Consider the following 21875-nt stretch of genomic DNA (forward strand, 5'->3'; position numbering starts at 1 on the left):
GCTGAGCTGATCAAAGCAAACCTACCTAAGCAAGCCGTCATTTTGCCTTGACCTCCAACTTTTGCCTCCCTGTGTGCTGCTCATCAGCTCAAGGTGACCTTCCCGCCAGAGGTATTAAAGAGGCACTCAGCCCTTGGCCGCTGCACCTCTTGGGTCTCTGACTGATAGTCCACATTCTCCCTCGTTTTCTTTCTCTGTCTCGCGCTCGATTCATTGACGGTTCGTCCGGCTCGTCGTTGCGGCGGCGCCCTTTGTCGCGGCTCAGCCCTCGGAAACGAGAAAAATACGGCCATCAGCTCGCCAGAACGCGACTTTTCCATCAGCGACTCATCGCCTCGCAGCTGGGCTTGTGCAATCGAAGCGGCTTCTGCTACCGTCCATATCCTTTTCATCGCATATGCGCGCTTTCGCCTGCGATTCTTGATCTGTTGTTCGTGGCCGGTACTGAATCGCGCCCATCTCGAGTCCCTCTTTCGCGAAGCATCCACTTCACCACAGCAAAGGCAGCATCCCACTACAAGGGGGTAGCTCGCAGCATCAGTCACTTCCTCCGAATACCGCGACACACGGACGCCCACCATGTCGTTCGGCGGATTTGGGGGCTTCGGCTCCAACAACCAGCAGCAGTCGACGGGCGGATTCGGTGGCTTTGGGGCCAACAATAACACCACCTCGTCAGGTACATTCAACCTCGATCACGACGGAGCGTTACACCAGCCACTAACCACGAGACATATAGGCTTCGGCTCCAACACCGGCGGAGGCTTCGGCACGAATACCAACACCGGCGGCGGCATGTTTGGCAGCAACACCAATACCACGGGCGGCTTTGGCTCGACAGCCGGTAAGTTTCTTTTCCCGTGACTGAATGGCGGCGTGGACCCACGCACGGAGGCTCGTGGGTCGCTTTGCTCGGCCCTTGACGATGCCCTCTCCTGACGTCGCCCTGGACTCTTCTTCAATTCCCAGATACTAACCAAGGTAACGAAGGCGGGTTTGGGTCCAACACGGGCGGCTTTGGCAGCAAGCCTGCCTTCGGGTCGACAGCTACTACTACTCCTGCTTCAGGTGGTCTCTTCGGAGCCTCCAGCACCCCTAGCAGCACCGGTACGGGCTTTGGTGGTTTTGGGTCAAACACCAACACTACTGCTACCCCCTCTGCTTTTGGCAGTAACACCACTGGCGGGGGCCTATTCGGGAATGCTAATAAACCAGCAGGCGGTTTCGGAACTGCGAACACGGGCTCGTCTCTCTTTGGCGGCGGCTCCAACACCACCACTACGGGCACGGGCTTTGGCAACTTTGGATCGACAAATACCCTGGGGGGCGGCGCCAGTGGCGATCCTCCCGGCACGGCTGTCACTCCGTTCCAGGCCTTCACCGAGAAAGAGCCCAACAGCAGCACCAATCAGTCGAATGCCTTCCAGAACATCCTGTTCCAAGACCCCTATAAGAAGTGGTCTGCTGATGAGCTGAGATTGGCCGACTACGTCCAGGGGAGGCGACACGGCAACCCCAGCGGCGCTGGCGCGTTTGGAGTGAGCTCAGGTTTCGGCGGCGGCTTTGGCGCAGCCAACCAGACGAGCACACCTGCGACTGGTGGTTTTGGAGCGACAAACACCACAGGTGGACTGTTCGGATCCAACACCAACACCAACACCGCAACCTCTGGATTCGGCGGCGGCTTTGGTGCAAACACCGCTGCTAGCAACACTGGTGGTGGCCTCTTTGGCAACGCCAACAAGCCAAGCGGAGGACTCTTTGGGAACACCACCCAGCAGAACCAAACCGGTGGTCTGTTTGGAAGCGGCACCACCAATACCGCCACGTCTGGCTTTGGCTCGACAAACACCGCTGGTGGTGGGCTCTTTGGCTCGGCGAATACCGCTGCGTCCAACACCGGCGGCGGCTTGTTCGGCAGCAACACTCAGAACAAACCCGCAGGCACTGGGTTCAGCTTCGGGAACAACCCAAGCACGACATCGACAGGCTTCGGAGGAGCCACCACCAACGCTTTCGGCTCTGGCACCAATACCACTGGTGGTGGGCTCTTTGGCAACGCCAACACCAGCGCACAGCCAAGTGGAGGTCTCTTTGGGAACACCGCTCAGCAGCAGCAGGCTCCCTCGGGAGGACTGTTTGGCCAGGCTCAGACCCAGCAATCTGGAGGATTGTTTGGAAACGCTCAGCAGAAACCAGCCACGGGTGGACTCTTCGGCTCGACGCCCGCTGCCACCAACACCGGCGGCGGCCTCTTCGGCGGCACTCAGCAGCAGGGATCGACGGGCCTGGGTGGCACAAACACCAACACCGGAGGCCTTTTTGGAGCCAAGCCAGCTACGGGTGGCGGCCTCTTTGGAGGGACCACCGCTGGGCAAGGCAACACTGGCGGAACAGGCCTCTTCGGAGGTGCTGGCACCACAGCTCAGACTCAACAAGCTGGGGGTACAGGCCTTTTTGGGTCAGCAGCGAACCAGCAGAAGCCCGGGGGCCTCTTTGGATCGACCCCGGCGGCTTCAGGTGGAGGACTCTTTGGTAACACTGCAACGGGAACTCAGGGCGGCATTTTCGGCAACGCTGGTGGCCAGCAGCAGCAGCAGGGGCTTGGCCTCGGTGGCTCTCTGCTGGGGGCCTCTCAGCAAGTGAGCAACGCGCCCCAGGGACTGACTGCGAACCTCAACGACGTCTCTGCCTACGGCTCGCCGTCCCTGTTTTCTGGAGTTAGTGGAGGCGAGGTCCCGAATCCAGGTCCGCTCGCTGTTCCCCTGAGCGGACAGCCGAAGCCCAAGCGGCCGTCAATCTTCCCCATGTACAAGTTCACCCCCGCGGCGTCAGGCCGCTTCGGCACTCCTCAGAAGAGGGGCTTTGGCTTTTCCTACAGCAACTATGGGACTCCTGGAGGAGCAAGCCCTGCAGGACTCTCTGGCACTCCCAACACTCTGGGTCGTAGCTTGCTCGGCGGCACCGGCAGCGGAACCTCCCTTACCAAGAGCGTGTCTTCGAACAGCCTGCGCCGCACTGTCAATGTCGACGACAGCATTCTTCTGCCCGGTGCCTTTTCAAACACGAATAACACGCGCTGGTATGGAAACTCGGGCTCGAAGAAGCTGGTTATTAACCGCGAACTGAGGAGCGACCTCTTCTCCACGCCGCAAAGGGACAGGCAGAATGGCGATAATGGAACCGGCCCGCGAAAGCTGTCTAAGCGGGTCAGCTTCGATACCAACGTGGACGGCGAGGACTCTCCTCCTGTTCGGGCGGCTCTGCCAGCCCCTGGAGATGTGCCCGAGACCCCCAGCGATGAGACTCCTCGATCCGACAAGGCGACGCCCGTTTCGAACGGGCTCCGAACTCCCGACATGGAGCAAGTCAAGGGCAAGGATAAGGAATTGGCCATCGTCCAGGAGGAAGAGACTGGCACTCCCGAGCCCCCGGCCAACGGATTTGACAATGCGCCCGGGAAGTACTGGATGGAGCCCACGCGGGAAGAAATCCAGAACATGAATAGAGTTCAGCGCCAGCGGGTTGACAACTTTACTGTTGGCCGAGAGAACGTCGGTTCCATTACCTTCAAGGTCCCGGTCGACCTCAGTGGCATTGATCTGGATGAGCTCTGCGGCGGTATCATCCAGCTGGAGCCTCGGTCCGCGACGGTCTATCCCATTGCGGCGAAGAAGCCGCCTGTCGGCAAGGGTCTCAATGTGCCTGCTAGAATCTCACTGGAGCAGTCCTGGCCTCGTGGTGGCCGAGACAAGAGGATCGCCAACGACCCGAAGCGCTTCAACAAGCACATTGAGCGGCTCAAGCGCATTGTCGATACCACTTTCGAAAGCTACGATCCCGAGACTGGCGTCTGGACCTTCTCAGTCGAGCACTTCACGACCTACGGACTGGACGACTCTGACGACGAGACCGAGTTTGACACGACTCTCGACCTTCCTGCTGCCGCCCCATTGTCGAACATCGCACCGTCGGCAGCATTCCACGCACCAGCGTCGTCGCAAGGTGACGATGTGATGGTGTTCTCTCAATCGCACATGCTGCCGGGGGCGTTCGACGAGGAGGAAGGAATGTTTACGACTGAGCAGACTGGACAGCAGTCTTTTTTAGGGGTTAGCTCCGCGGACTCTGCCACACATGATGTCAAGCTGTCGCTGGAAAACGAGATGACCGGCGACGACATCGCAGAGTATGATATGTCCGAGGATGAAGACATGACGAGGTCTTCCATCGGACAGCATCTCGCCGCGGAGCATGACGATGCCTCGTCCGAGGGTGGCCAGGATACCAAGCGGTTGACCGCAACTCCTGGTGGCATCCTCAGAGCCAGAATGAGAGCCATCAAGGACTCGGCTGGCCCCGTCAAACTGGAAGTCGCAGACGGTGACGATTGGATGGAGATGTTGAGGAAGACGGTCAGCCCCATGAAGCGGGACCGCTACCTGCTGAGAGAGCTGGCTGAGTCTCCCTATAAGCAGGGGGGAAAGACGGTTTCGTTTGATCTCGGCGATGAGGCGGACTTTCGGAAGTCGTCCATCTGGGGCAAAAGCTTGACCCGGTCTGACAGGAAAGATGGAGCTGCGATGAGTGCCCAGATTGGTATGGATCAAGGCCATGGATTTGCCACGAGTATCGACCTGATGAACTCCTTGTTTGAGAAGCCGAAGCCGAAGCCGGCGCGCCGGGAGTTGAACGCTTCTCCATCTGCCAAAGGTCTTCCCAAGGTCGGTACCCTCACTGTTTCGTAATATTGACACTTATCCCTTTGAACTTTGATCACTGTTTTCGCCACTTGTTTTCCTTCCTTTCCTCTGCTTATTTCATACGGGCCCTGTGTGTATTTAAACTATAATCGAATAAAATGCTAAAAAAAAAACTTGTGTCAAATATAGTCCCCCTACGAACGTCAGGCTAAGGTCGTCACCCCCGAAGATAACGAGCTAGCGGCTCCGTCAAGGCCAACTTGGGGGCCGGACGAGACCCTTGTCTTGGTTCGATCGCTTGACGGCTCACATTCGCGTCGGTCTATACGCGACATGACGGATATCCTTACGTTTCAGCGATCCAGTATACAAACCGATGAACAGGAGATTCGTCTTGCTACGTTCGCTGCTGAGGTTCGTCGTCTTTCTGGTCCTGATGAGCGCAGTGACAACAACTAACGTCTTCATTCCAGCCATCCAAGAAGTATCTGCAATCCCAGGATGTCGTAACCGAGATTCGCCTTGTTGAAGGAGTGCCCCAGGCCACCCTGCATGTCACAAGCCTCAAGAGCCTGTACCATCACAAGAGTACGAACGACGCGGCCAGCATCCACGAGAAGCAGGTCTGGGAGCTTGCCAGCATCTTGTTCGACGACCTGGACAACCTTGGCTCGACTGACGAGGAGTATTTGGTGCGCCGGAACAAGCTGTCTCAGTTCTGGTCCGACTTGGTGGAACAGGCTTCATCCACGGCCGTCGGATTGGCGGCCACCAGCGAAGAGAAGGCGCTCGCATGCCTCGCTGGTCACCGGATTCCCGAGGCCTGTAAGCATCTCCTGGATGGCAAAAACTTCCGCCTTGCCACTCTGCTCCCCATGATCGGCACTAGCGAAGTCGCGAAGAGGGAAATGAGAGAGCAGATCAAGTCGTGGCTGGACTCCAAGATGCTGTCCGAGTTCTCCGAGGCTATTCGTACCATTTACGAATTGTTGGGTGGAAATGTGTGTGTGTGCGAAGGTCTGAAGGGCGTGCCCAACGAGGATCGGGTCGATTCGTTTGTCATCTCGAAGAAGTTTGGTCTGGACTGGAAACAATCGTTTGGCTTGCGATTGTGGTATGCCATCTCGAGTCACGATGACTTGTCCGTCGCTGTCGACAGCTTCAAGGACGACATCGCCCAGGATAAGGAAGACTTACCTCGCCCTTGGTACGTTGAGCAGGGCATCGCCCCTCTCTGGGACGACGCCAACATCGACTCCCGCCAGGACCTCCTATGGGGTCTGTTGCAGCTGTATGCCGACGCCGACGCCGATCTGGAGGCTGTTCTCCGCCCCGAGAACTCGCAGCTGTCTCCTCTTGAGGCGAGACTTCGATGGCAGCTGGGCCTTGCCCTGACCTCGACGGGCAAGGTCTCGTACGGCGCAGACGGAATCGAAAAGGCCGATGCAGCTACCCTTGCATATGCCGCCCAGCTTACCCGAGCAGGAGAGTGGCTTGAGGCCGCCTTTGTGCTGCTGCACCTGCACCACACGGCGGCACGCAAGAAGGCTCTCCAGGAGCATCTCTGCCAGCACGCCGACCTGATCGGATTCGAATCCGATGCCAACTTTGTCACGCTCACGGACAAGTATCGCGTCCCGGCAGCGTGGGTCTGGGAAGCGCTCGCGCTTTACATGCGGTGTGTCAAGAAAGATGCCGTGGCCGAAGTGCAGTGCCTCTTGCGAGCGGGATCGCACGTCGAGGCCCACCGCATCTTGGTCCAGCACGTGGCTCCTCAGGCCATCGTTGAGCGTGACTACGCCGGCCTGTCCTCTCTCATCTCGCAGTTCCAGGACCGTCAACAAGACATTGCAGAATGGACTCAGGGTGGTGAGATTTACAGCCACTTCCTCCAGCTGATGGAGTCCCGCAGCAGAGGAGAAAGCGCAACTCCTGCCCTGCTGGACAGGCTCCTCGCTGGCTTGAACGCGATGAAGGATGCGGGAGTGGAGAGCAACATTACTCGATATGCTGCCATTTCCGACATGGCGGACGAGACTGCCCGTGAGATTGTCAAGTTGACACGGCAGAAACAGGTATGTGGAAACTGGCTTGATGTACACCCGTCTTCCTGTCATCTGCCACTAACACTATCGCAGGATATGGAACTTCGCTCCAGAATCTTGAGCCTTCCTCTTACCCAAGATCGGCTGCTCGCATACTCGGTTGACCTGAGCCTTGACCGCTACAGAGAGGTCATGTCGCATTAGGCAGTGGGATTGCGAATGAAGAACGAGCAGGAAACCAGACGGGACGAGATGAGACGAGTAGGACCTGGAAATACCTGCTGCGATGGAGTGATTTGATCTTTAATGTTGTTTCTGTTTCTTTTTTTCTTCTTCCTCTCTTATCTCTTTCCTTTTGTTGCTATACAAAGAGACGAAGGAGGGAGGATATGCAGACCGGTGGCGGAGGGTTGAGGTCGAACCGTGGCGTGGAAAGGTAGGGAGAGGAAAAGCCTGGCAGAGGCTTAACTAGTACTGTAGTATAATTGCTGTTTTTCATCCAAATTGGCACAATCTGTCGTCGTACGCAATGCAGATGCAGGTGAAGGTGATGATTTTGTTGGTGTTGAACCAAACGGCCGGTATTACTGGCTTAACGCCAAATCTTCGGTGGATTCCTTTCCCTTCAACGCCTACCTAGACGCTGAAGAATATCTTGCTGCAACCGAACAACATCAAAACCATTCAAACACACTCTTATTTACGCAATATACACATACCCAAGCACCATATCCAACCATGTCCAAACCCAAAAACTGGCCCCCTTCGCTGCCCTACTTCAAAGCCCCCCAGCACGGCAAAGACCTAACACCCACCCAACTGCAATTCCTCCGCACAAAACCCAACATCATCACCACCAAAACCACCACTTCCACCACCACCAGCAACAGCAACAGCAAGCATCAACCTCAACCTCAGTACCACCTCCACGAAGACACCCTCCTCCCCCTCATCCCAGCCTCATCCCCCGCAACCGAAACCCCCTGCCCGCGCGTCAAGATCCTCCCCATCACGAACCCGCTGCACCCGGCCCACGGCCAATTCGGCCTCTTTGCGGCAGCAAACATCCTCCCTGGCGAGCTCATCGTGGCGTACCTAGGCAGGCTGCACGGTAAGGGGACGACGAGCGAGGAGAGCGACTATGATATTTGGCTGGAGAGGGAGATGGATGTCGCGGTGGATGCGGCGCTGGGGGGCAACGAGGGGCGGTTTGTGAATGATTATCGCGGCGTTCCCGTTGTTTCTTTTTCTCCTACTTCTTCTTCTTCTTCTTTTGCTGGCGGCGGCGGTGGTGGTGGTGGTGGGGGAAGGGGCAAGGGGAGGCCGAATGCGAGGTTTGGGAATGCGTTTTGTGAGAGGTGGGGAGAGGTTTGTGTGGGTGTTTGGGCGGTTGGGGGGTGTTCTGGTGCTGGTGGAGGGAAGAAGGGGAAGAAGAAAAAGGGGGGTGAAGGGGGGATAAGAAAGGGGGAGGAGATTCTTGTAAGCTACGGAAAGGGGTTTTGGGAGGAGAGGAGGAGGGAAGGTGGTGGTGAATATGATGAGGGCGATGGCGACGGCGAAGGTGACAATCATGATGAAAGTCAAAGGGGTGAGGGTCAACTGTCGTGATGTATTATATAGAACCAACCGCGTCCGTATCGGAAAAGGAACAGATTTATCCCCTTTCCCCCCTTACGCGTTTCTCAAGCTACACTTCTTGTCCTCCTAGTCACGGAAACGCAAAAGTATCAAGCTACAAGATAGAGAGAGGTATACCATAAGACCCCCAACCTGATTGTCCCTAGGCGCCGGCCTTTTCCCAATCGAATACCAGTGAAAAAGCAGCGAATTAAATAGAAACACGGGCAAAGATCCAGTCTCCGAGTCCTTCCAACGCCCTCCTGCACATAGAGCCCTCTTCCCCAGACCTCAACACAAGCCGGGGCAAATAAAAAGGTAGCCAGTAGAAAGCAACGTGTAAAAGGGCAGCCCAGCCAGCAAATCGTTGTGCTCTGTGAAAAAAAAAAACCCCCACAGCCCCTCCCTTATTACTCGTCTTCACCTTCGGCATCAACGTCCAGTTCATCCTCTTCTTCCCCCACCTCGCCATCTGCGCCTCTGCCGTTCACACCGCGGCTACCGGACCGCTCAATCGCCTGACCGCCCAGCTGCACGCCGTGCGCAAACCCATTGCTCGACGGCTGAGGCGTCATGACCCGAACTTCGTCCTTGGCCGGCTCTTCCTCGCCCATCGACGCCGTGACGCTGCGGTCACCGTCCGTGCCCTTTTCCGGCGCGTGGGTGATCTTGTCTCTCCAGCCAGGGGGCAACCCCGGCCCGCTATCCGCGTTGCCGTAGTCCGACTTCTTCGTCCCCTTGGGCCACCTGCCGGGGCCGCGACCAGTGCCGCCCGTCTTTCTCCTGGTCCCGGAGCTTCTGGGGCGGCTGGTGGTTGGTCGCCGGCTACTGCCGCCCGCCCTCTTTGGCCGTGGTCGAGAGCTGGTTGCTCCAGTGCGAGGCGCCAATGGTCTGCTTACGCTTTGGCGCGAGCGGTCAGCGCGGCGGCCACCAGCTACAGGCGGGAAGACCTCGAAGCGGCTCGGTGGTATATCGCGGTATGGTAACATCCAGTCCGGCTGCGAATGCACATCATCCATGGCTTCGTCTCGCGGCTCCGCGTTCTCCTTGTCTTCGGCACCCGTCTTGTTCTCAATCGACATGAGTGGCGTGAACCCGGGGTGGCTGTTGGCTGAGTCGCCCATCTCCGACGCAGAACCGACTCTCGGCTGTGAGTCTTCGTTCATGTCGCCATTCATAATCATTGAGTGGCCTCCTCCTGATATGCCATTCACACCCTCCTCGAGCTTGGCCTCGTCGTCTTCTCGAGGGGCAATCGTGTTAATGGGTGGCCCCAGCTCAAAGTTGACGGCGTTGCTTCGGCCCATCACGTATGGCGTCCATGCGAGAGCCTCGGGCTTCAGCTGCACATAGCCCTTTGACTCCCACTTGGCCACATACTGTCGGCAGTACTCTAGATCGATCCGGAAGGCGTATACCTTTGTCTGCGGATCTCGCACCAGCGCTCGAAGACCTTCCAGAGCAGCAATCACGTCGTCGGGCGTCATGCCCGTATCATCTGATATCTGCCGGATGCTGAGGCCCGTTTGCTTGTGCTGGTCATCCTTCATCGTCTCGATAAAGTATCGGCAAAGCCGCAGGCGCCAGTAATTTCTATAGGAAACAAGCCCCATGTCCGAGAGTGGCTTCTCGGGTGACCCCGTCTTCTCCTCTACTTTCGTGAGGAGGTAGGAGAAATCGATAAGTAGGTTGCCGTATCCCTTCCTCTGGTGGATTGGCAGGGTTAAGATGCACGACACGTTATTCTGACTGCTTGCGCGCTTCTCCTTGGAAAAGTAGCCGACGAAATGATAACCGCAGTCGTCGTACTCGCACAAGACGTAGAACAAGAACGGCTCCACGTCGTAGTACAGCGTCTTGGACCCCAGAAATAGCTTTGCCAGCAGACACAGGTTCTGACAGTAGACCGGGTTCTTCCGGCCGTCAACCTCGAATACCGACACTGACCCGTGTCGATAGATTTCATCGCCCGGGGGGTGTTTCGCAGCGCATTTGAGCTTATGCCGCCACGCCACATAGTCCGAGTTCATGTATTTGAGACAGAACTCGCAAATGTACAGCACGCGATTCCTGCTGTACTCGGCTGGATATGGCGCTGCATACCAGGTATCAATCTCCCAGCCGCCAAACTCGATACACTCGATCTGGCTCGCGTTGTCGCTCGACTTCTTGGACTTGCGAACGGGCACGTCAACCTCGGCCTGCATCTGCAGAACACGAGCCCTCCACTCGTCTTCTGCGCGTTGCTTGGCCTGGTCGAACCGTTTCCGATCCTCGGGCTGCGGCAGCGTCTTTGACGTGTCTGCTTCTGCTTCCGTCAAGATGCCTCCATAGGGCTTTCCCTTCATATCTTCGGTTTCCTTGTCAAAAAGAGAGTAGAATGGTGTCGAGTAGAAGTCGGTGGTGAAGGGCGTCTGAAGTACGCTCGGCGTTGTTGCAACAGCCGTAGAGTTGCGCCGGCCGGCTGATGAGGCAACTGGTGTCCGCGGCCGTCGTCCGCTGGTTCCAGAACGCCTCCTTTCTCTCCGCCTGCGGGAAAGTATCTCCTTAAGATTTCCCGGTCGAACACGCATCGTCACAACCAGAGACGCTGGCAGCTTCTTGTCGACGGTGACGAGGGACGGGCGAGAGATCTTCAGCCGAACCGCGCGAGAGCTCCCCCTCGCCTGCTCTGCCGACCTGCTGTCAGTATCTTCGTTGGCCGACGTGGCATCTGTCGAGAGGCCGCGCCGTCGTCTTCGCAGGGTAACAGTAGCCTCTTCTGGCTCTGCAGACGAAGTCTTCCTCTTCCGCAACATGCGAGGCTCACCCAAAGCCTCTGCGTGGGTTGTCTGGTCACCTGTTGACTCTACACCATCCTGTATCCCCCGTCCGGGGGATGCGTCGACAGGGGCGTCAGAGAGCCGCGACTCATTCCTTGCTTCACCATCAATGCTGGCCCCTCTCTCGCGTTCGTCCTCTGGTTCCTCATGGTCAGAGTCGCCGTTATCACACTCTGGGCATTTCCAGCGTTTTGCATCTTGACTCAGGTTAGCGAACTTTTCTCGCCGTGGGGTTATTTGATGGGGGACTTACTGTTCTGTTCGCTCATGGCCGCTGCATCTCGTGCGCATTGCTGGTGAGCTGGGATATCTGTCAGCCAAGTCTGTCCTGACATTCTTTCCAGACGCTTCGAGCACCCACCATTTTCATTACATCTGATGCACGTGAGGAATGCCTCGAAATCTTCGCTTGGATCGTTTTCCTCGTCCTGTCGACAAAACATGCAAACATTCGAGGGAGCTGTCTCCGATTCATCATCATCATCCTCTTCTACGCCTCTTGCCTCTTCCCAGGCGGGCTCTTCGTCAGAGTCGTCTTCGGCCACGCTCAGCAGATCTGATACGTCACTCTCCGCATCGTCATCCGCATCGTCGTCCTCGTCGTCGTCATCTTCCTCATCCGTATCTCCCGGCTTGATCTTGACAGCGCCGACCCCTTCGTCTCCATCTTCGTCGGCCTCATCGTTGTCGTCTTCGTCTTCTTCATCTTCGTCGTTCCTTTGCAGATGATGGCCGTTGCTGACGACAATTTGTTGGTCCACAAGCTCGGTATATTCCTCTCCCTCTGCATCTTGATCCATCTCCTCGTCGATTTCCTCTCCAGAAGCGTCGCGATCGCTCAGCTCGTCGTCATCTTCGTCCACCTCCATGCCGTCGTTACCACCTGTGTCATTCTCAGCAATGTCCGTGCTCGTAGTCCCCATCCTCACAGCCCCGAGGGTATGCGCGTCCTCACCGGCCGAATCTGCGGTCTCAAAACCAGCATCCTCATCAGAGAGCATGACGCTCTGCTGCAGCTCTTCCTCCATCGACTGCGCGCTTGCCATGGTTATCGCTGCGTAGTAGGACTGTCTGGTACAGTAAATGGGCCGGACGAGGGCATATCGATCGGGGCCGAGCGTTTGTGACCGGGTACACTCAGAGACTGGAGTCGGACGGCATGTATGGCGCCCCTCAGTGATCGTTGTAGGCTTCGTGAAGCAGCAAGCTCGCTAGATGATGCTGCTCTCAGGTCAGCTTCAGGCAGGTCATGGAAGTGGCTTCAGCAGGCTCTGGGCACATCAACACGCCCCAGCGAGGTGCACTCGTTTCTCACCTAGAAAGTTGCATGTTGCCACAGCGATTTCTGTTGACTTTGCTGCCAGAAATGTTGCGACAACAGCCACCACAGTCGCGTTCTCCCAAGCTGGTGCCGAAGTCGCGGAAGCAGGAGTCACAGTGCGTGCGCCGCCGTCAATCGCGTGTTGCGGCCAAGAATTTGCCGTGGCACAGTGCGTATAGATCTCGCGCTAAACTATGCCGTTGGCGCAGGGATGTCCCGCTGAGGCCTCAGGCATCAAATCCGACGGCTCCAATTGGTGCTCCTGCTCACTGACGTGCAGCCTCAGTATTGAGAACGACATCGCGGCCAACCCTCCAGCTGGACTCCAGCGCTTTTGTTGTAATTTTCGACTCAATCGGCACCTAGGCAAAAGACCTTCGAGGCGGCCCTTCACAACGATGCCCGTCCCCTTCGAAACCCTGCTGCCGTATGGCATCATGATTGTCGTATGTACCGGTCCGAGCGAGAATTCACCACAGGGAGATCCGGGACGGCTCACAGCTTGTTGTTAGATGTTCGGCGCCACGGGTACCGGACTTGCGGCCTTCAAGACATGGCAGAACGAGGGCAAGCGACCGCGCTACTCATTGGATCAGTGGGACAAGGTCAGTCAGCTCCAGGCGGGACATTGCGGTGCTTTTGGTGCGATAGCTAACGACGCGAGTACAGCAAAGTAAGGACCTCTCGTTCAGATCACCCGGATACAAACCGTTTCTTCAGCATATATTGCCACCGAACCAAGATACTGACGAGCGCTCAAAGTGATGGAGCGAGACCGACGGCTTACAGGAACCCTGAGAGGGCAGACGGACAATCCACAGGCTCCGTTGGGATTCGAATTCAGCAACGGATGGAAGGTAACGTCAATTGGCGCATGGCCATTCAACAGACAATTGCTGATACTGCCTACAGCTGGAAAAAAGATTCAACTAAGGAGCCACATCATGCAATCGAGACACATCAGAAAGGGAGGCATAGAAATCCGAAAGAACGAAAGTGTATATACCATACTACAAATCTACGATTTGGCTTCACGGAATGGTGGGCCACAGCTTCAAAACACGGGTTCAGCTTTGCTGGAAGGATGGTTAACACTGTTGAGAATTGTGAATGACGACTTGTGTTGTGGCGACAATATTAATCAACAGCTAGCCCTCTATTGATATCTCTGGCCGATTCTTGTTGAGGCTTTCCAGCAAGGTACACGCCTGGCACATGGACTGGCTGGACATGTAGCCGCACTTGACGCACTTCCCAAGCGTCTGCAACTGGACAGGGCCTGGGTCTTTGGAGCGGCGCTGCCTTACAGGGAGCTTTACCACATCATCGCCACTGGCCTTGGGTGTGCCATCCGAAGTGATCTCAGTCTCAAGACCATCGTGCGAGTGCTGCTTCTTGATATCCGACTCCATCTGCGCCAGCTCGTTCCCGGATGTTCGAGCGTTGGCTGATCCGCAACCACCCATCCCCTCGCTCTCGTCACAGGCGCACGCCCCCTGTCCCTTGTCCGGCGTAAGACGAGCCATGTCTTCGCCGCTCCGGACGATATCCAATATTGCACTTGGCCGAACCTTTTCCAGATTCTTAATGAGGCTTCGCGCGGTGCCCCGGAATGCCTCGGGGCTGTATATGCATTCGGTGCTGAAATAATCCAACTTCTTGTGGTGCGCATAGAGCACAATCTCCTTCTCGTAGGCGTACTTTAGTGGCTTGCTCCTCTTGACGTCGTTCAGCGAGCCTCCGGTGACAATGCTGGTGCTTCGTGATAGTCGAGGCAAGTCTCCCCTAAGGAGATTCATGAGGACCGTCTCTGCAACGTCGTCCGCATTGTGGCCTGTAACGACGTGCTTGATCCCCAGCGTCTTTGCGCCCCGATCCAGCGCCTGTCGACGAAAGACACCGCAGTATGTGCAGTTGCCCTTTTTCCCAATCGTCTCCACGACCTGATCCATGGTCCAGCCATAGAGTTCATCGTATCCCACAATCTTCAGAGGCATGTCGTACTGAACTGCATTTCGCTTCACTGTTTCCAGAGAATCATCTCTATAGCCTTTGATGCCTTCGTCTATGCTGAGAAGTACGAGATCGAGCTCATATTTGTGGCGCTCGTTGAGCGTCTTGAGAACAGACGCCAGAACTGTCGAGTCCTTGCCTCCTGATGCTCCGATAGCGACCTTTTCTCCGGGATAGAATAGCTTGGACGAGACGATGGTATGGTGCACCTCGTCCTCAAAGACGTTTATGAAGCATTCGCGGCATAGCTTATGGTGATTCTTTGGCCGCTTGACAACTGCCTTGTTTGTCTGACACCGCACGCATGTGATAGGCGGCATCTTGTAGGAACTCTGTTTGAGAGATGAGTTGCGAACAAATGAGGCCGCTGGTCGCCGACGGTTATAGCGCTTGCAACAATGTCGTATGCAAGTTGATTAGGTCTGCTTTGTAAACACTATGTCCCTAGGTTCAAGAACGGAAATGAGACCTTAAAAAGAGGGAGGACTTTCGCAATATCACAACAACATCAATGGAGAACTTCTTGACAGACAATCTCAACGCCACCCATTGAAAATGACTCCGGGGTACAAAGTACTTCTTTATCTCTTATCGATAATCCGTTTTCGAAGATTTGATAACGTCACGTGCTGCTACGCCTCAGCAGCCACAGCTCCCTCAGCCTCTAGCTAGGAAAGCAGCTCTTAGCGCCCCCACACTCGCGGGACGCCAAAGCCCTAATTTTCCGCCCACCACATGCAGACGAACTTTTCTCGCCTTTTTCTTTTGCAACCCATCCCTCTCCGGCATCTCAAGGAAATTTCGTTCAACGAACAATCGCCATCCGCCCAACGAACAAGATGGTAAGTTGAAACACAGTCTGACAACATTAGGGACTCGAAATGGCCACAGTTTGTGAGTCAAATGCGCGAAAGCGCAATTGATAAAACCGCAGGCGCCTGCTTGAAGAAGAAGAAATTCTTTTGCTTCCTCTTCAATGCAAAGCAACTGTTGGAACTTTCCGCCCGACGGTTTCGCACACCTTCTGCGTGTGTGGAATCGGACGGTGAAGACTTGGCTGGAGACGTTCATTGTCGTGCTGGAACATGCCGCAATGCGTTCTCGTTAGAGTTCAGAGAAGACTTTTTGGCTTGAGCCCCTCGCTGATGTCTTCTTTTCTCAATGACAGCCTCCCAAATCTGGCAAGAAGGTCGCCCCTGCTCCGTTCCCTCAGAGCAAGGCTGGCAAGAAGGGACCCAAGGTTAGTAAAGAAAAAAAATCCTGAGATGATGATTCCGCCTCGTGTGTGAAGAAGTTTTATCGATGTCTAACCAACCGCTGCAGAACCCCCTCATCGAGAAGCGCCCTCGCAACTATGGCATCGGCCAGGACATCCAGCCCAAGCGAAACCTGTCTCGCATGGTGAAGTGGCCCGAGTATGTCCGCCTCCAGCGCCAGCGCAAGATCCTCCGCATGCGCCTCAAGGTCCCTCCCTCTCTGGCCCAGTTCCAGCACGTCCTTGACCGCAACACCGCCGCCCAGGCTTTCAAGCTCCTCAACAAGTACCGCCCTGAGACCAAGGTCGAGAAGAAGGAGCGTCTCCTGAAGGAGGCTACCGCCGTCAAGGAGGGCAAGAAGAAGGAGGACGTCAGCAAGAAGCCCTACACCGTCAAGTACGGTCTCAACCACGTCGTCGGCCTGATTGAGAACAAGAAGGCTTCCCTGGTCCTCATCCCCAACGATGTTGACCCCATTGAGCTGGTTGTCTTCCTTCCTTCTCTCTGCAAGAAGATGGGCATCCCCTACGCCATCATCAAGGGCAAGGCCCGTCTCGGCACTGTCGTCCACAAGAAGGTCAGTCTTGGCGTCTCCAGAGAGTGTCTGGTTGAGGTGCATATAGAAAGCTAACTGGAATGCAGACTGCCGCTGTCCTGGCCCTGACTGAGGTCCGTTCCGAGGACAAGACTGAGCTGTCCAAGCTCGTCTCTGCCATCAAGGATGGCTACCTGGAGAAGCACGACCAGGTCCGCCGACAGTGGGGTGGTGGCATCATGGGCGCCAAGGCCCAGATGCGCATTATCAAGAAGCAGAAGGCTCTTGAGGCTGCTACCAAGATTTAAGCTTTCTAAATACCCGGGTTGCTTTGGGATTCAAGGGATTATCATCGGTGTTCAAGGGTTCAGGGCATGGCAAAAAATGAATGAATTTCCAGCACAGTTGTGTATCCCAAATATGACGGTTCCATGCACATGTGTGAATTGAGTGAGCGGTAACCAGCACCTATGGCTCAGGGTAGTCGTGGACAGGTATGTCCACTGAATGATAATGATAAGCTGCGTTCTCGACAGGTAGCACACAAGAGTGCATGGCCGGACAGGCCTGGCTGACACGCCGCCAGACGAACTAAAAGCATTGCCTCGTCCATATCTCGTTTCTGAAACCGAACGTAAGGCTCGAGCACAAGGGGCGGTATCATGGCATGATTGCCATCATTTCGGCCTCGAGTGATACCTGAATAAAGTGCTCAACTAGACTCAGATGAAGTGTGGACACCGCGGAGGCCGTCGGAAAGGCTATGCTCGCCAGGTATGTCGTGTTGACACAAGTTCCCTGCTGGTGGGAGATTGAGCTAACGGGAGGCTCAGGGCGGAAGGATGGTTAGCTCTCTGATACGGTGTAAACAGACATAACGGGATCTCATGGGCAACCCGCTGAGAGACGAATCGTGCAGAGGAAGCTGCTGGAGGCAGAGCAAGGAACGCTCGCCAGACCCGTTGTATAGCAGGTACCAACGACAGGTTTCCCAGATGAAGAAAGGAAGACTTGTATCTGTTAATCTCTTTGACTTGATTGATCCGCCTCAGGTATGGTCAGGCTACTATTCCATCTCTTCCAACGGAGTGGTTTGGCCCAGACTGTTCTTGGTCCGATCAGCGAGTACCAATACAAGCGAGAACAGACTACCTACTCGTGATGGGTCAAGAGGGTGTTCAGCCACCTGCACAGAAGTCGTGTTGCAGGCTACCCGGACTCGTTGATCGGGCAGACAACAAATCCGCTGAAGCTGCATACGATAATCCATATGGGGTTCTGCAGACAAAGCTATTAAGACAATTTTGATTGAGGTTGCTGGTACTGCTCTTTCTTGTGCCAGTCAAGCATGCCAAAAGCGAGAAGTTTTGAGTGTTTGGGGGCCAAGAGCCCACACAGGTTGCTGCTAGCGGACGCCGTCAACAATATTTTGACCCCTGTTGCTGTCTCTGTCTCCAGCGGCCAGCTTGCTCACACTGGAACGGTGGGCCACAGTGCGTGTCGAAGACGGCACAAGTACCTTGAGATGTGCTGGGCCATACCAACCGTTCGAGGCCGTCAGATGGGTCCCGGCAAGGGACTCCTTACAAGCCGGCGTCCCACTTGGCCGGTGGTGCTTGATGGTCATCCAAACTGGAGTCGTTCCCGGGACATCAATCCGCGTTCGCGACCAGAGGGAACCCTGCTTGGCCGGCCAGCCAGCCAGCCACATGTGTCCCATGAAAGTACCCTTGAAGAAGCCCTGAGACGCCTGTAAGCGAGAAGAAACGGGCATTGGATCCCTCAGCATAGTGTCTCTCCAAGTCCCAGGCAGCCCATGGACCAGTATCCGGAGTTGACGGCCCTGCGCTCGGTAACCGGCCGACCGATATTAATTGACGGGGTCTCTTCTGCATGTCGAGGGCAATCATTTCCTGTTCCGAATTGATTGAAATCGAACGATCTGTGCAGCGGAGAGCAAGCGAGCTACTGCCCATGGCTTGATCCTGCTGGCGGAACTGATGTCACAAGAGGCAGCACGGAAGATCTGGTGGGCAGGAATTTCTTTCATATCCAGGTACTTACCCAGTAGTCTTAGCATTCCGAGTACAACAGTACGGTAAAGGAGCATCAAACCTGAATTCCATCTCCGATGCTCAGGTGAATATAAGGTGTTCGCAGTCTCGCATTGAATCGACAGCGTGTGTGGCTCCCGTATTTGATATCATCACAGACCATTCTGCTCTTGGCATAAAATGCGCTGCATGCAGGCTTCTTTACCCGAGGCTGAAAGGCAGACTAGTATCCCCCTTGTTCCTGTTCTCCTGCTGCACGGGGCTTCATAGAGCCATTGAGTGCTGACGGATGCAACCTTGGTTGCTCGAAGCTTCACTAGAAGAGGTCTAGTAGTAGCTGAAAGGACCGCTGCGGTATATGCAGCATGGCTGAAAGAGGGCAAAGACGAGGGAGAAGAGGGAAAAAAAGCTGGGGAATGTCTCGGGCAATCCGCATGCTAGAGCTATCACATAGGCAAGTTTGCCTTTCGCTGCCTGTAATGACGCAGCTTCTCTCCTTCTGTCTATCTTGTTGCTCGCTATTGTTGCAGTCACCGGAATTGCAATTTCCGAAGCAGCCAGACTATTGATCTGACGTGAAGCAGTTACGATGCCTGTATGCTGTGTTGAAGAGTGCGAAAGACGTTGGTCGTAGAACAGCGGGGACTCGGAGCGACTCAAGAGCTGTACTCGTACCCAGGTAGTCTAACTTTGTCTCTTAACAATTTGCATTGGAAACTCTCCACCACCGGTGTTTTGCGTTTTTCTTCCCAACCTACATTTCCAGAGAATTGTGTGGCTTGCTAAACGCTGCCACTTACAAGCAGACGAGCGTCAGCTGTCTTTGGCCGAACAAGGATTGTACAAGCCTGTGACGCTTGCTATCCTTGCACCGCGGGGAATCCAGGCGACCAGGCAACGAAAGATACGGGAGTAGAGACCGACCATCGATGACCATCAGCACTGACAGCTGTGGCCCTGGGACCACCATGACCCCAGCAAACGCCCAGCCGCTGGTGCTCATTATCGGGGCCGGCATCAGCGGACTGCTGCTCGCCCAGCAGCTCAAGCGCGAGGGCATCTCGTACCGCATATTCGAGCGAGACGCTGATTTGCAGACTCGCGGCGCGGGCTGGGGCCTGACGCTGCACTGGTCGCTGCCAGCGCTTCAGAGCCTGCTGCCGTCCGAGCTGGCGCAGCGCATCTGCGATGAGTCCAGCGTGGATCGATGGGCAGATCGACGGGGTGAAGCATCGAGATTTCCCTTCTTCGACCTCGACAGCGGAGAGCTCAAGGCGCAGACGCCAGGAGCCGTGAAGAGTGCGAGAATCCGAGTGACTCGCCAGAGGCTGCGCAGATTGCTGGCAGAAGGCATCGATATCGAGGTGAGAGAAGCTGCAGTTGCTGTGCTTTCCATGGCTGCGGTCGATGAAGATGGCGAATCTGATGTCATGGACGATGTCTCTTGCACCTTCCAAGTCTTGCTGCTTTCCGTACCTACCTTACCTCTGGAGGTACTTGCAGACAGCTGCAGTACAAGCATCCACGACATGGTTTTCCTACTGCAATTCTCCTTCCGTTCTCACTACTACGATATCTTTGTCTTCCATCTTTGCTCGCCCCCAATGATTGTTGCTGCTTCACTCAACAACCGCACACTCTTCTCGTATCGTACCTGATCGTGACAACCTTCCTGGTACATCTTCGCTAACATCGCCTCTTTTCAAGTGGGGGAAAACACTCAGCGAGATTCATACCAGCGACAACGGCATCGTCAGTGCTCGCTTTGAAGACGGCTCCTCGTGCGATGGCACGCTGCTTGTGGCGTGCGATGGCGGCCAGTCGCGAGTGCGCCGCGTCTTGTTCCCGGACGAGTCCAAGCTGATGGTCCAGTTGCCCGTGCGAACCATGGGCGTTAAGATCTTGTTGACGGCGGACCAGATCGAGCCAATGCGAAAGCTAGATCTATACTTCCTTCAGGGCGCCTCGCCGAGCAACAGTTCCTTCACGTACTTCAGCGGTGAGTGACGCCGAAACCCCTTGTGCAATTTCTACACCCTCAGCCCCCAATTTGTTTGTGCTTCTTCCACCACGGCAAAGGCCTCTTCCAGCTCTCGGCGTTATCCTTACAGGCCCTAATACTGTCGTTCATGCCTTGCGATGTCGAGTGCTTATGAGGGCTTTGATCTGCTATCGTCAATTCGTCTTGTGGAGCTCGCAATACGATTCCAAGCCCTTGCTCGTATCCATCCTCGACGTATCGGAGTACTAGCGGGAGCGGCGGCCGCCGTCGCGGATCTGGCGATCACCCCTCTCCCGTGGCGGCAGCCGCAAGATCAGTGACGAGATATGACGAGGCACCTGGAGAGATAATCTCATCTGCAGCGCTTCTAGAACTCGGAAGAGAAAGAAAGCCACAGGAATATGCCGTTAGACCCACGCATTCTGCTAACATATCGCTCTGTATTGCACTTACAGTTCTCGATGTTCCTGGAAATCAGGTCGACAGCGACCCCAGCATTTTCAGCTGCCAGCTGCACGTCTCATGGCCGTACCCGGGCAGCGGAACGTCCGTGGACGTGCCCACCACCAACAAGGAACGGTATGAGCTGATGCACGCCTTTGCAAAGACATGGTCGGAGCCTTTTCGCTCTCTTGTCTTGAACAATGTGCACCCCGATACGGAGATCAAGCGCCTGGATGTGCTTGACTGGGCGCCGCCTCTAGGCTTGCGCTCCAAGGGACAAGTGGTGCTGATGGGCGATGCGTTTCATCTAATGTCGATGTGTAAGTCGTCACCCCCCTGTTTCCTTTGCTCGGAGAGATTCTGCTCCCGTCTTGTCAAACCATCCCTGCCCTTGATATCCTTCGGCTTGATAGCTCCTGCGAGTACTGCTGTTCTTCCCATACCTCGGCCAATCGTAACACATTGTGACGCCTGCTTACTCTATCTCAGACCGAGGCGAGGGCGCCAACCATGCCATTGTCGATGTTCACGACTTTGCGACGCACGTCGTTCCGCTACTGTCACCCGATCGTGGCTTCAGCTCAAGGGCGGACTCGGACTCGCAACAGGTTATTGATCAGAACCAAGGCCTAGATTTCCGGCGAGCTCTGCGTCAGGCGCTAGATAGCTATGAAGACGCCGTCGTCTCTCGGGCCCGTCCGGGGGTACTGGCCTCGCGCAGGGCATGCTTAGATGCACACGCCTTTTCCAGGCTGTTTGGCGAGAATGCGACTGGCATCAGTCCGCTGCTGAGCAAACGCGAGATGATGCTTCAGTTTGACGACGAATCGACGGAGCTGATGGATGTAGCTTAGCACATCAGCTTCTCAGAGCGAGCGCGACAAACCACGTACTATATTCTGCCTACCTAAGGTGGAGAATACAGCGAAGCACTCTCCAAATCGAATCTGATTCACGTTTGCAAGGTTCCGCCCGCCTGCAGAAGCTGGCGTGTGACGCGATGGAAAATGAGATTATCATCAATATACAACCGCCGACCCTTTGTATCACGGACACGGACTGT

At 55.6% G+C, this 21875-nt stretch overlaps 7 protein-coding genes across 7 annotated transcripts; 5 read left to right on the plus strand and 2 right to left on the minus strand.

Moving 5' to 3' along the window:
- The first annotated feature begins 158 nt into the window (after positions 1-158).
- TRIREDRAFT_52553 (uncharacterized protein) lies at positions 159-7182 on the plus strand. The gene is made up of 6 exons (XM_006969507.1): positions 159-679; positions 740-844; positions 991-4724; positions 4893-5117; positions 5177-6778; positions 6842-7182. The coding sequence occupies exons 1-6, from the start codon at positions 580-582 to the stop codon at positions 6950-6952; spliced, it is 5877 nt and encodes a 1958-aa protein (XP_006969569.1). The 5' UTR covers positions 159-579; the 3' UTR covers positions 6953-7182.
- A 304-nt stretch (positions 7183-7486) lies between these two features.
- Positions 7487-8564, plus strand: TRIREDRAFT_112193 (uncharacterized protein; the record flags this gene model as incomplete). The annotated part of the gene is made up of 2 exons (XM_006969508.1): positions 7487-8099; positions 8533-8564. 2 exons carry the CDS (start codon positions 7487-7489, stop codon positions 8562-8564), a joined length of 645 nt encoding a protein of 214 aa, XP_006969570.1.
- Positions 8565-8775: 211 nt separating this feature from the next.
- TRIREDRAFT_5916 (uncharacterized protein) lies at positions 8776-12233 on the minus strand (the record flags this gene model as incomplete). The annotated part of the gene is made up of 4 exons (XM_006969494.1): positions 8776-8883; positions 8950-11384; positions 11441-11488; positions 11549-12233. 4 exons carry the CDS (start codon positions 12231-12233, stop codon positions 8776-8778), a joined length of 3276 nt encoding a protein of 1091 aa, XP_006969556.1.
- Positions 12234-12798: 565 nt separating this feature from the next.
- On the plus strand, positions 12799-13368 carry TRIREDRAFT_82286 (uncharacterized protein; the record flags this gene model as incomplete). Its single annotated transcript, XM_006969509.1, has 3 exons — positions 12799-12954; positions 13021-13117; positions 13271-13368. Coding segments are annotated over exons 1-3 (243 nt in total), but the record flags the coding sequence as incomplete, so codon positions are not given.
- A 288-nt stretch (positions 13369-13656) lies between these two features.
- On the minus strand, positions 13657-14841 carry TRIREDRAFT_5917 (uncharacterized protein; the record flags this gene model as incomplete). The annotated part of the gene is made up of 1 exon (XM_006969495.1): positions 13657-14841. The coding sequence occupies one exon, from the start codon at positions 14839-14841 to the stop codon at positions 13657-13659; it is 1185 nt and encodes a 394-aa protein (XP_006969557.1).
- A 469-nt stretch (positions 14842-15310) lies between these two features.
- On the plus strand, positions 15311-16830 carry rpl8 (ribosomal protein L8). The gene is made up of 4 exons (XM_006969510.1): positions 15311-15363; positions 15690-15761; positions 15845-16354; positions 16420-16830. The coding sequence occupies exons 1-4, from the start codon at positions 15361-15363 to the stop codon at positions 16618-16620; spliced, it is 786 nt and encodes a 261-aa protein (XP_006969572.1). The 5' UTR covers positions 15311-15360; the 3' UTR covers positions 16621-16830.
- Positions 16831-19334: 2504 nt separating this feature from the next.
- TRIREDRAFT_70311 (uncharacterized protein) lies at positions 19335-21666 on the plus strand (the record flags this gene model as incomplete). Its single annotated transcript, XM_006969511.1, has 5 exons — positions 19335-19730; positions 20074-20365; positions 20824-21132; positions 21302-21382; positions 21446-21666. 5 exons carry the CDS (start codon positions 19335-19337, stop codon positions 21664-21666), a joined length of 1299 nt encoding a protein of 432 aa, XP_006969573.1.
- Positions 21667-21875: the final 209 nt, after the last annotated feature.

Source organism: Trichoderma reesei (assembly GCF_000167675.1).
Source record: "Trichoderma reesei QM6a unplaced genomic scaffold TRIREscaffold_34, whole genome shotgun sequence".
Classification (NCBI taxonomy): Eukaryota; Fungi; Ascomycota; class Sordariomycetes; order Hypocreales; family Hypocreaceae; genus Trichoderma; species Trichoderma reesei.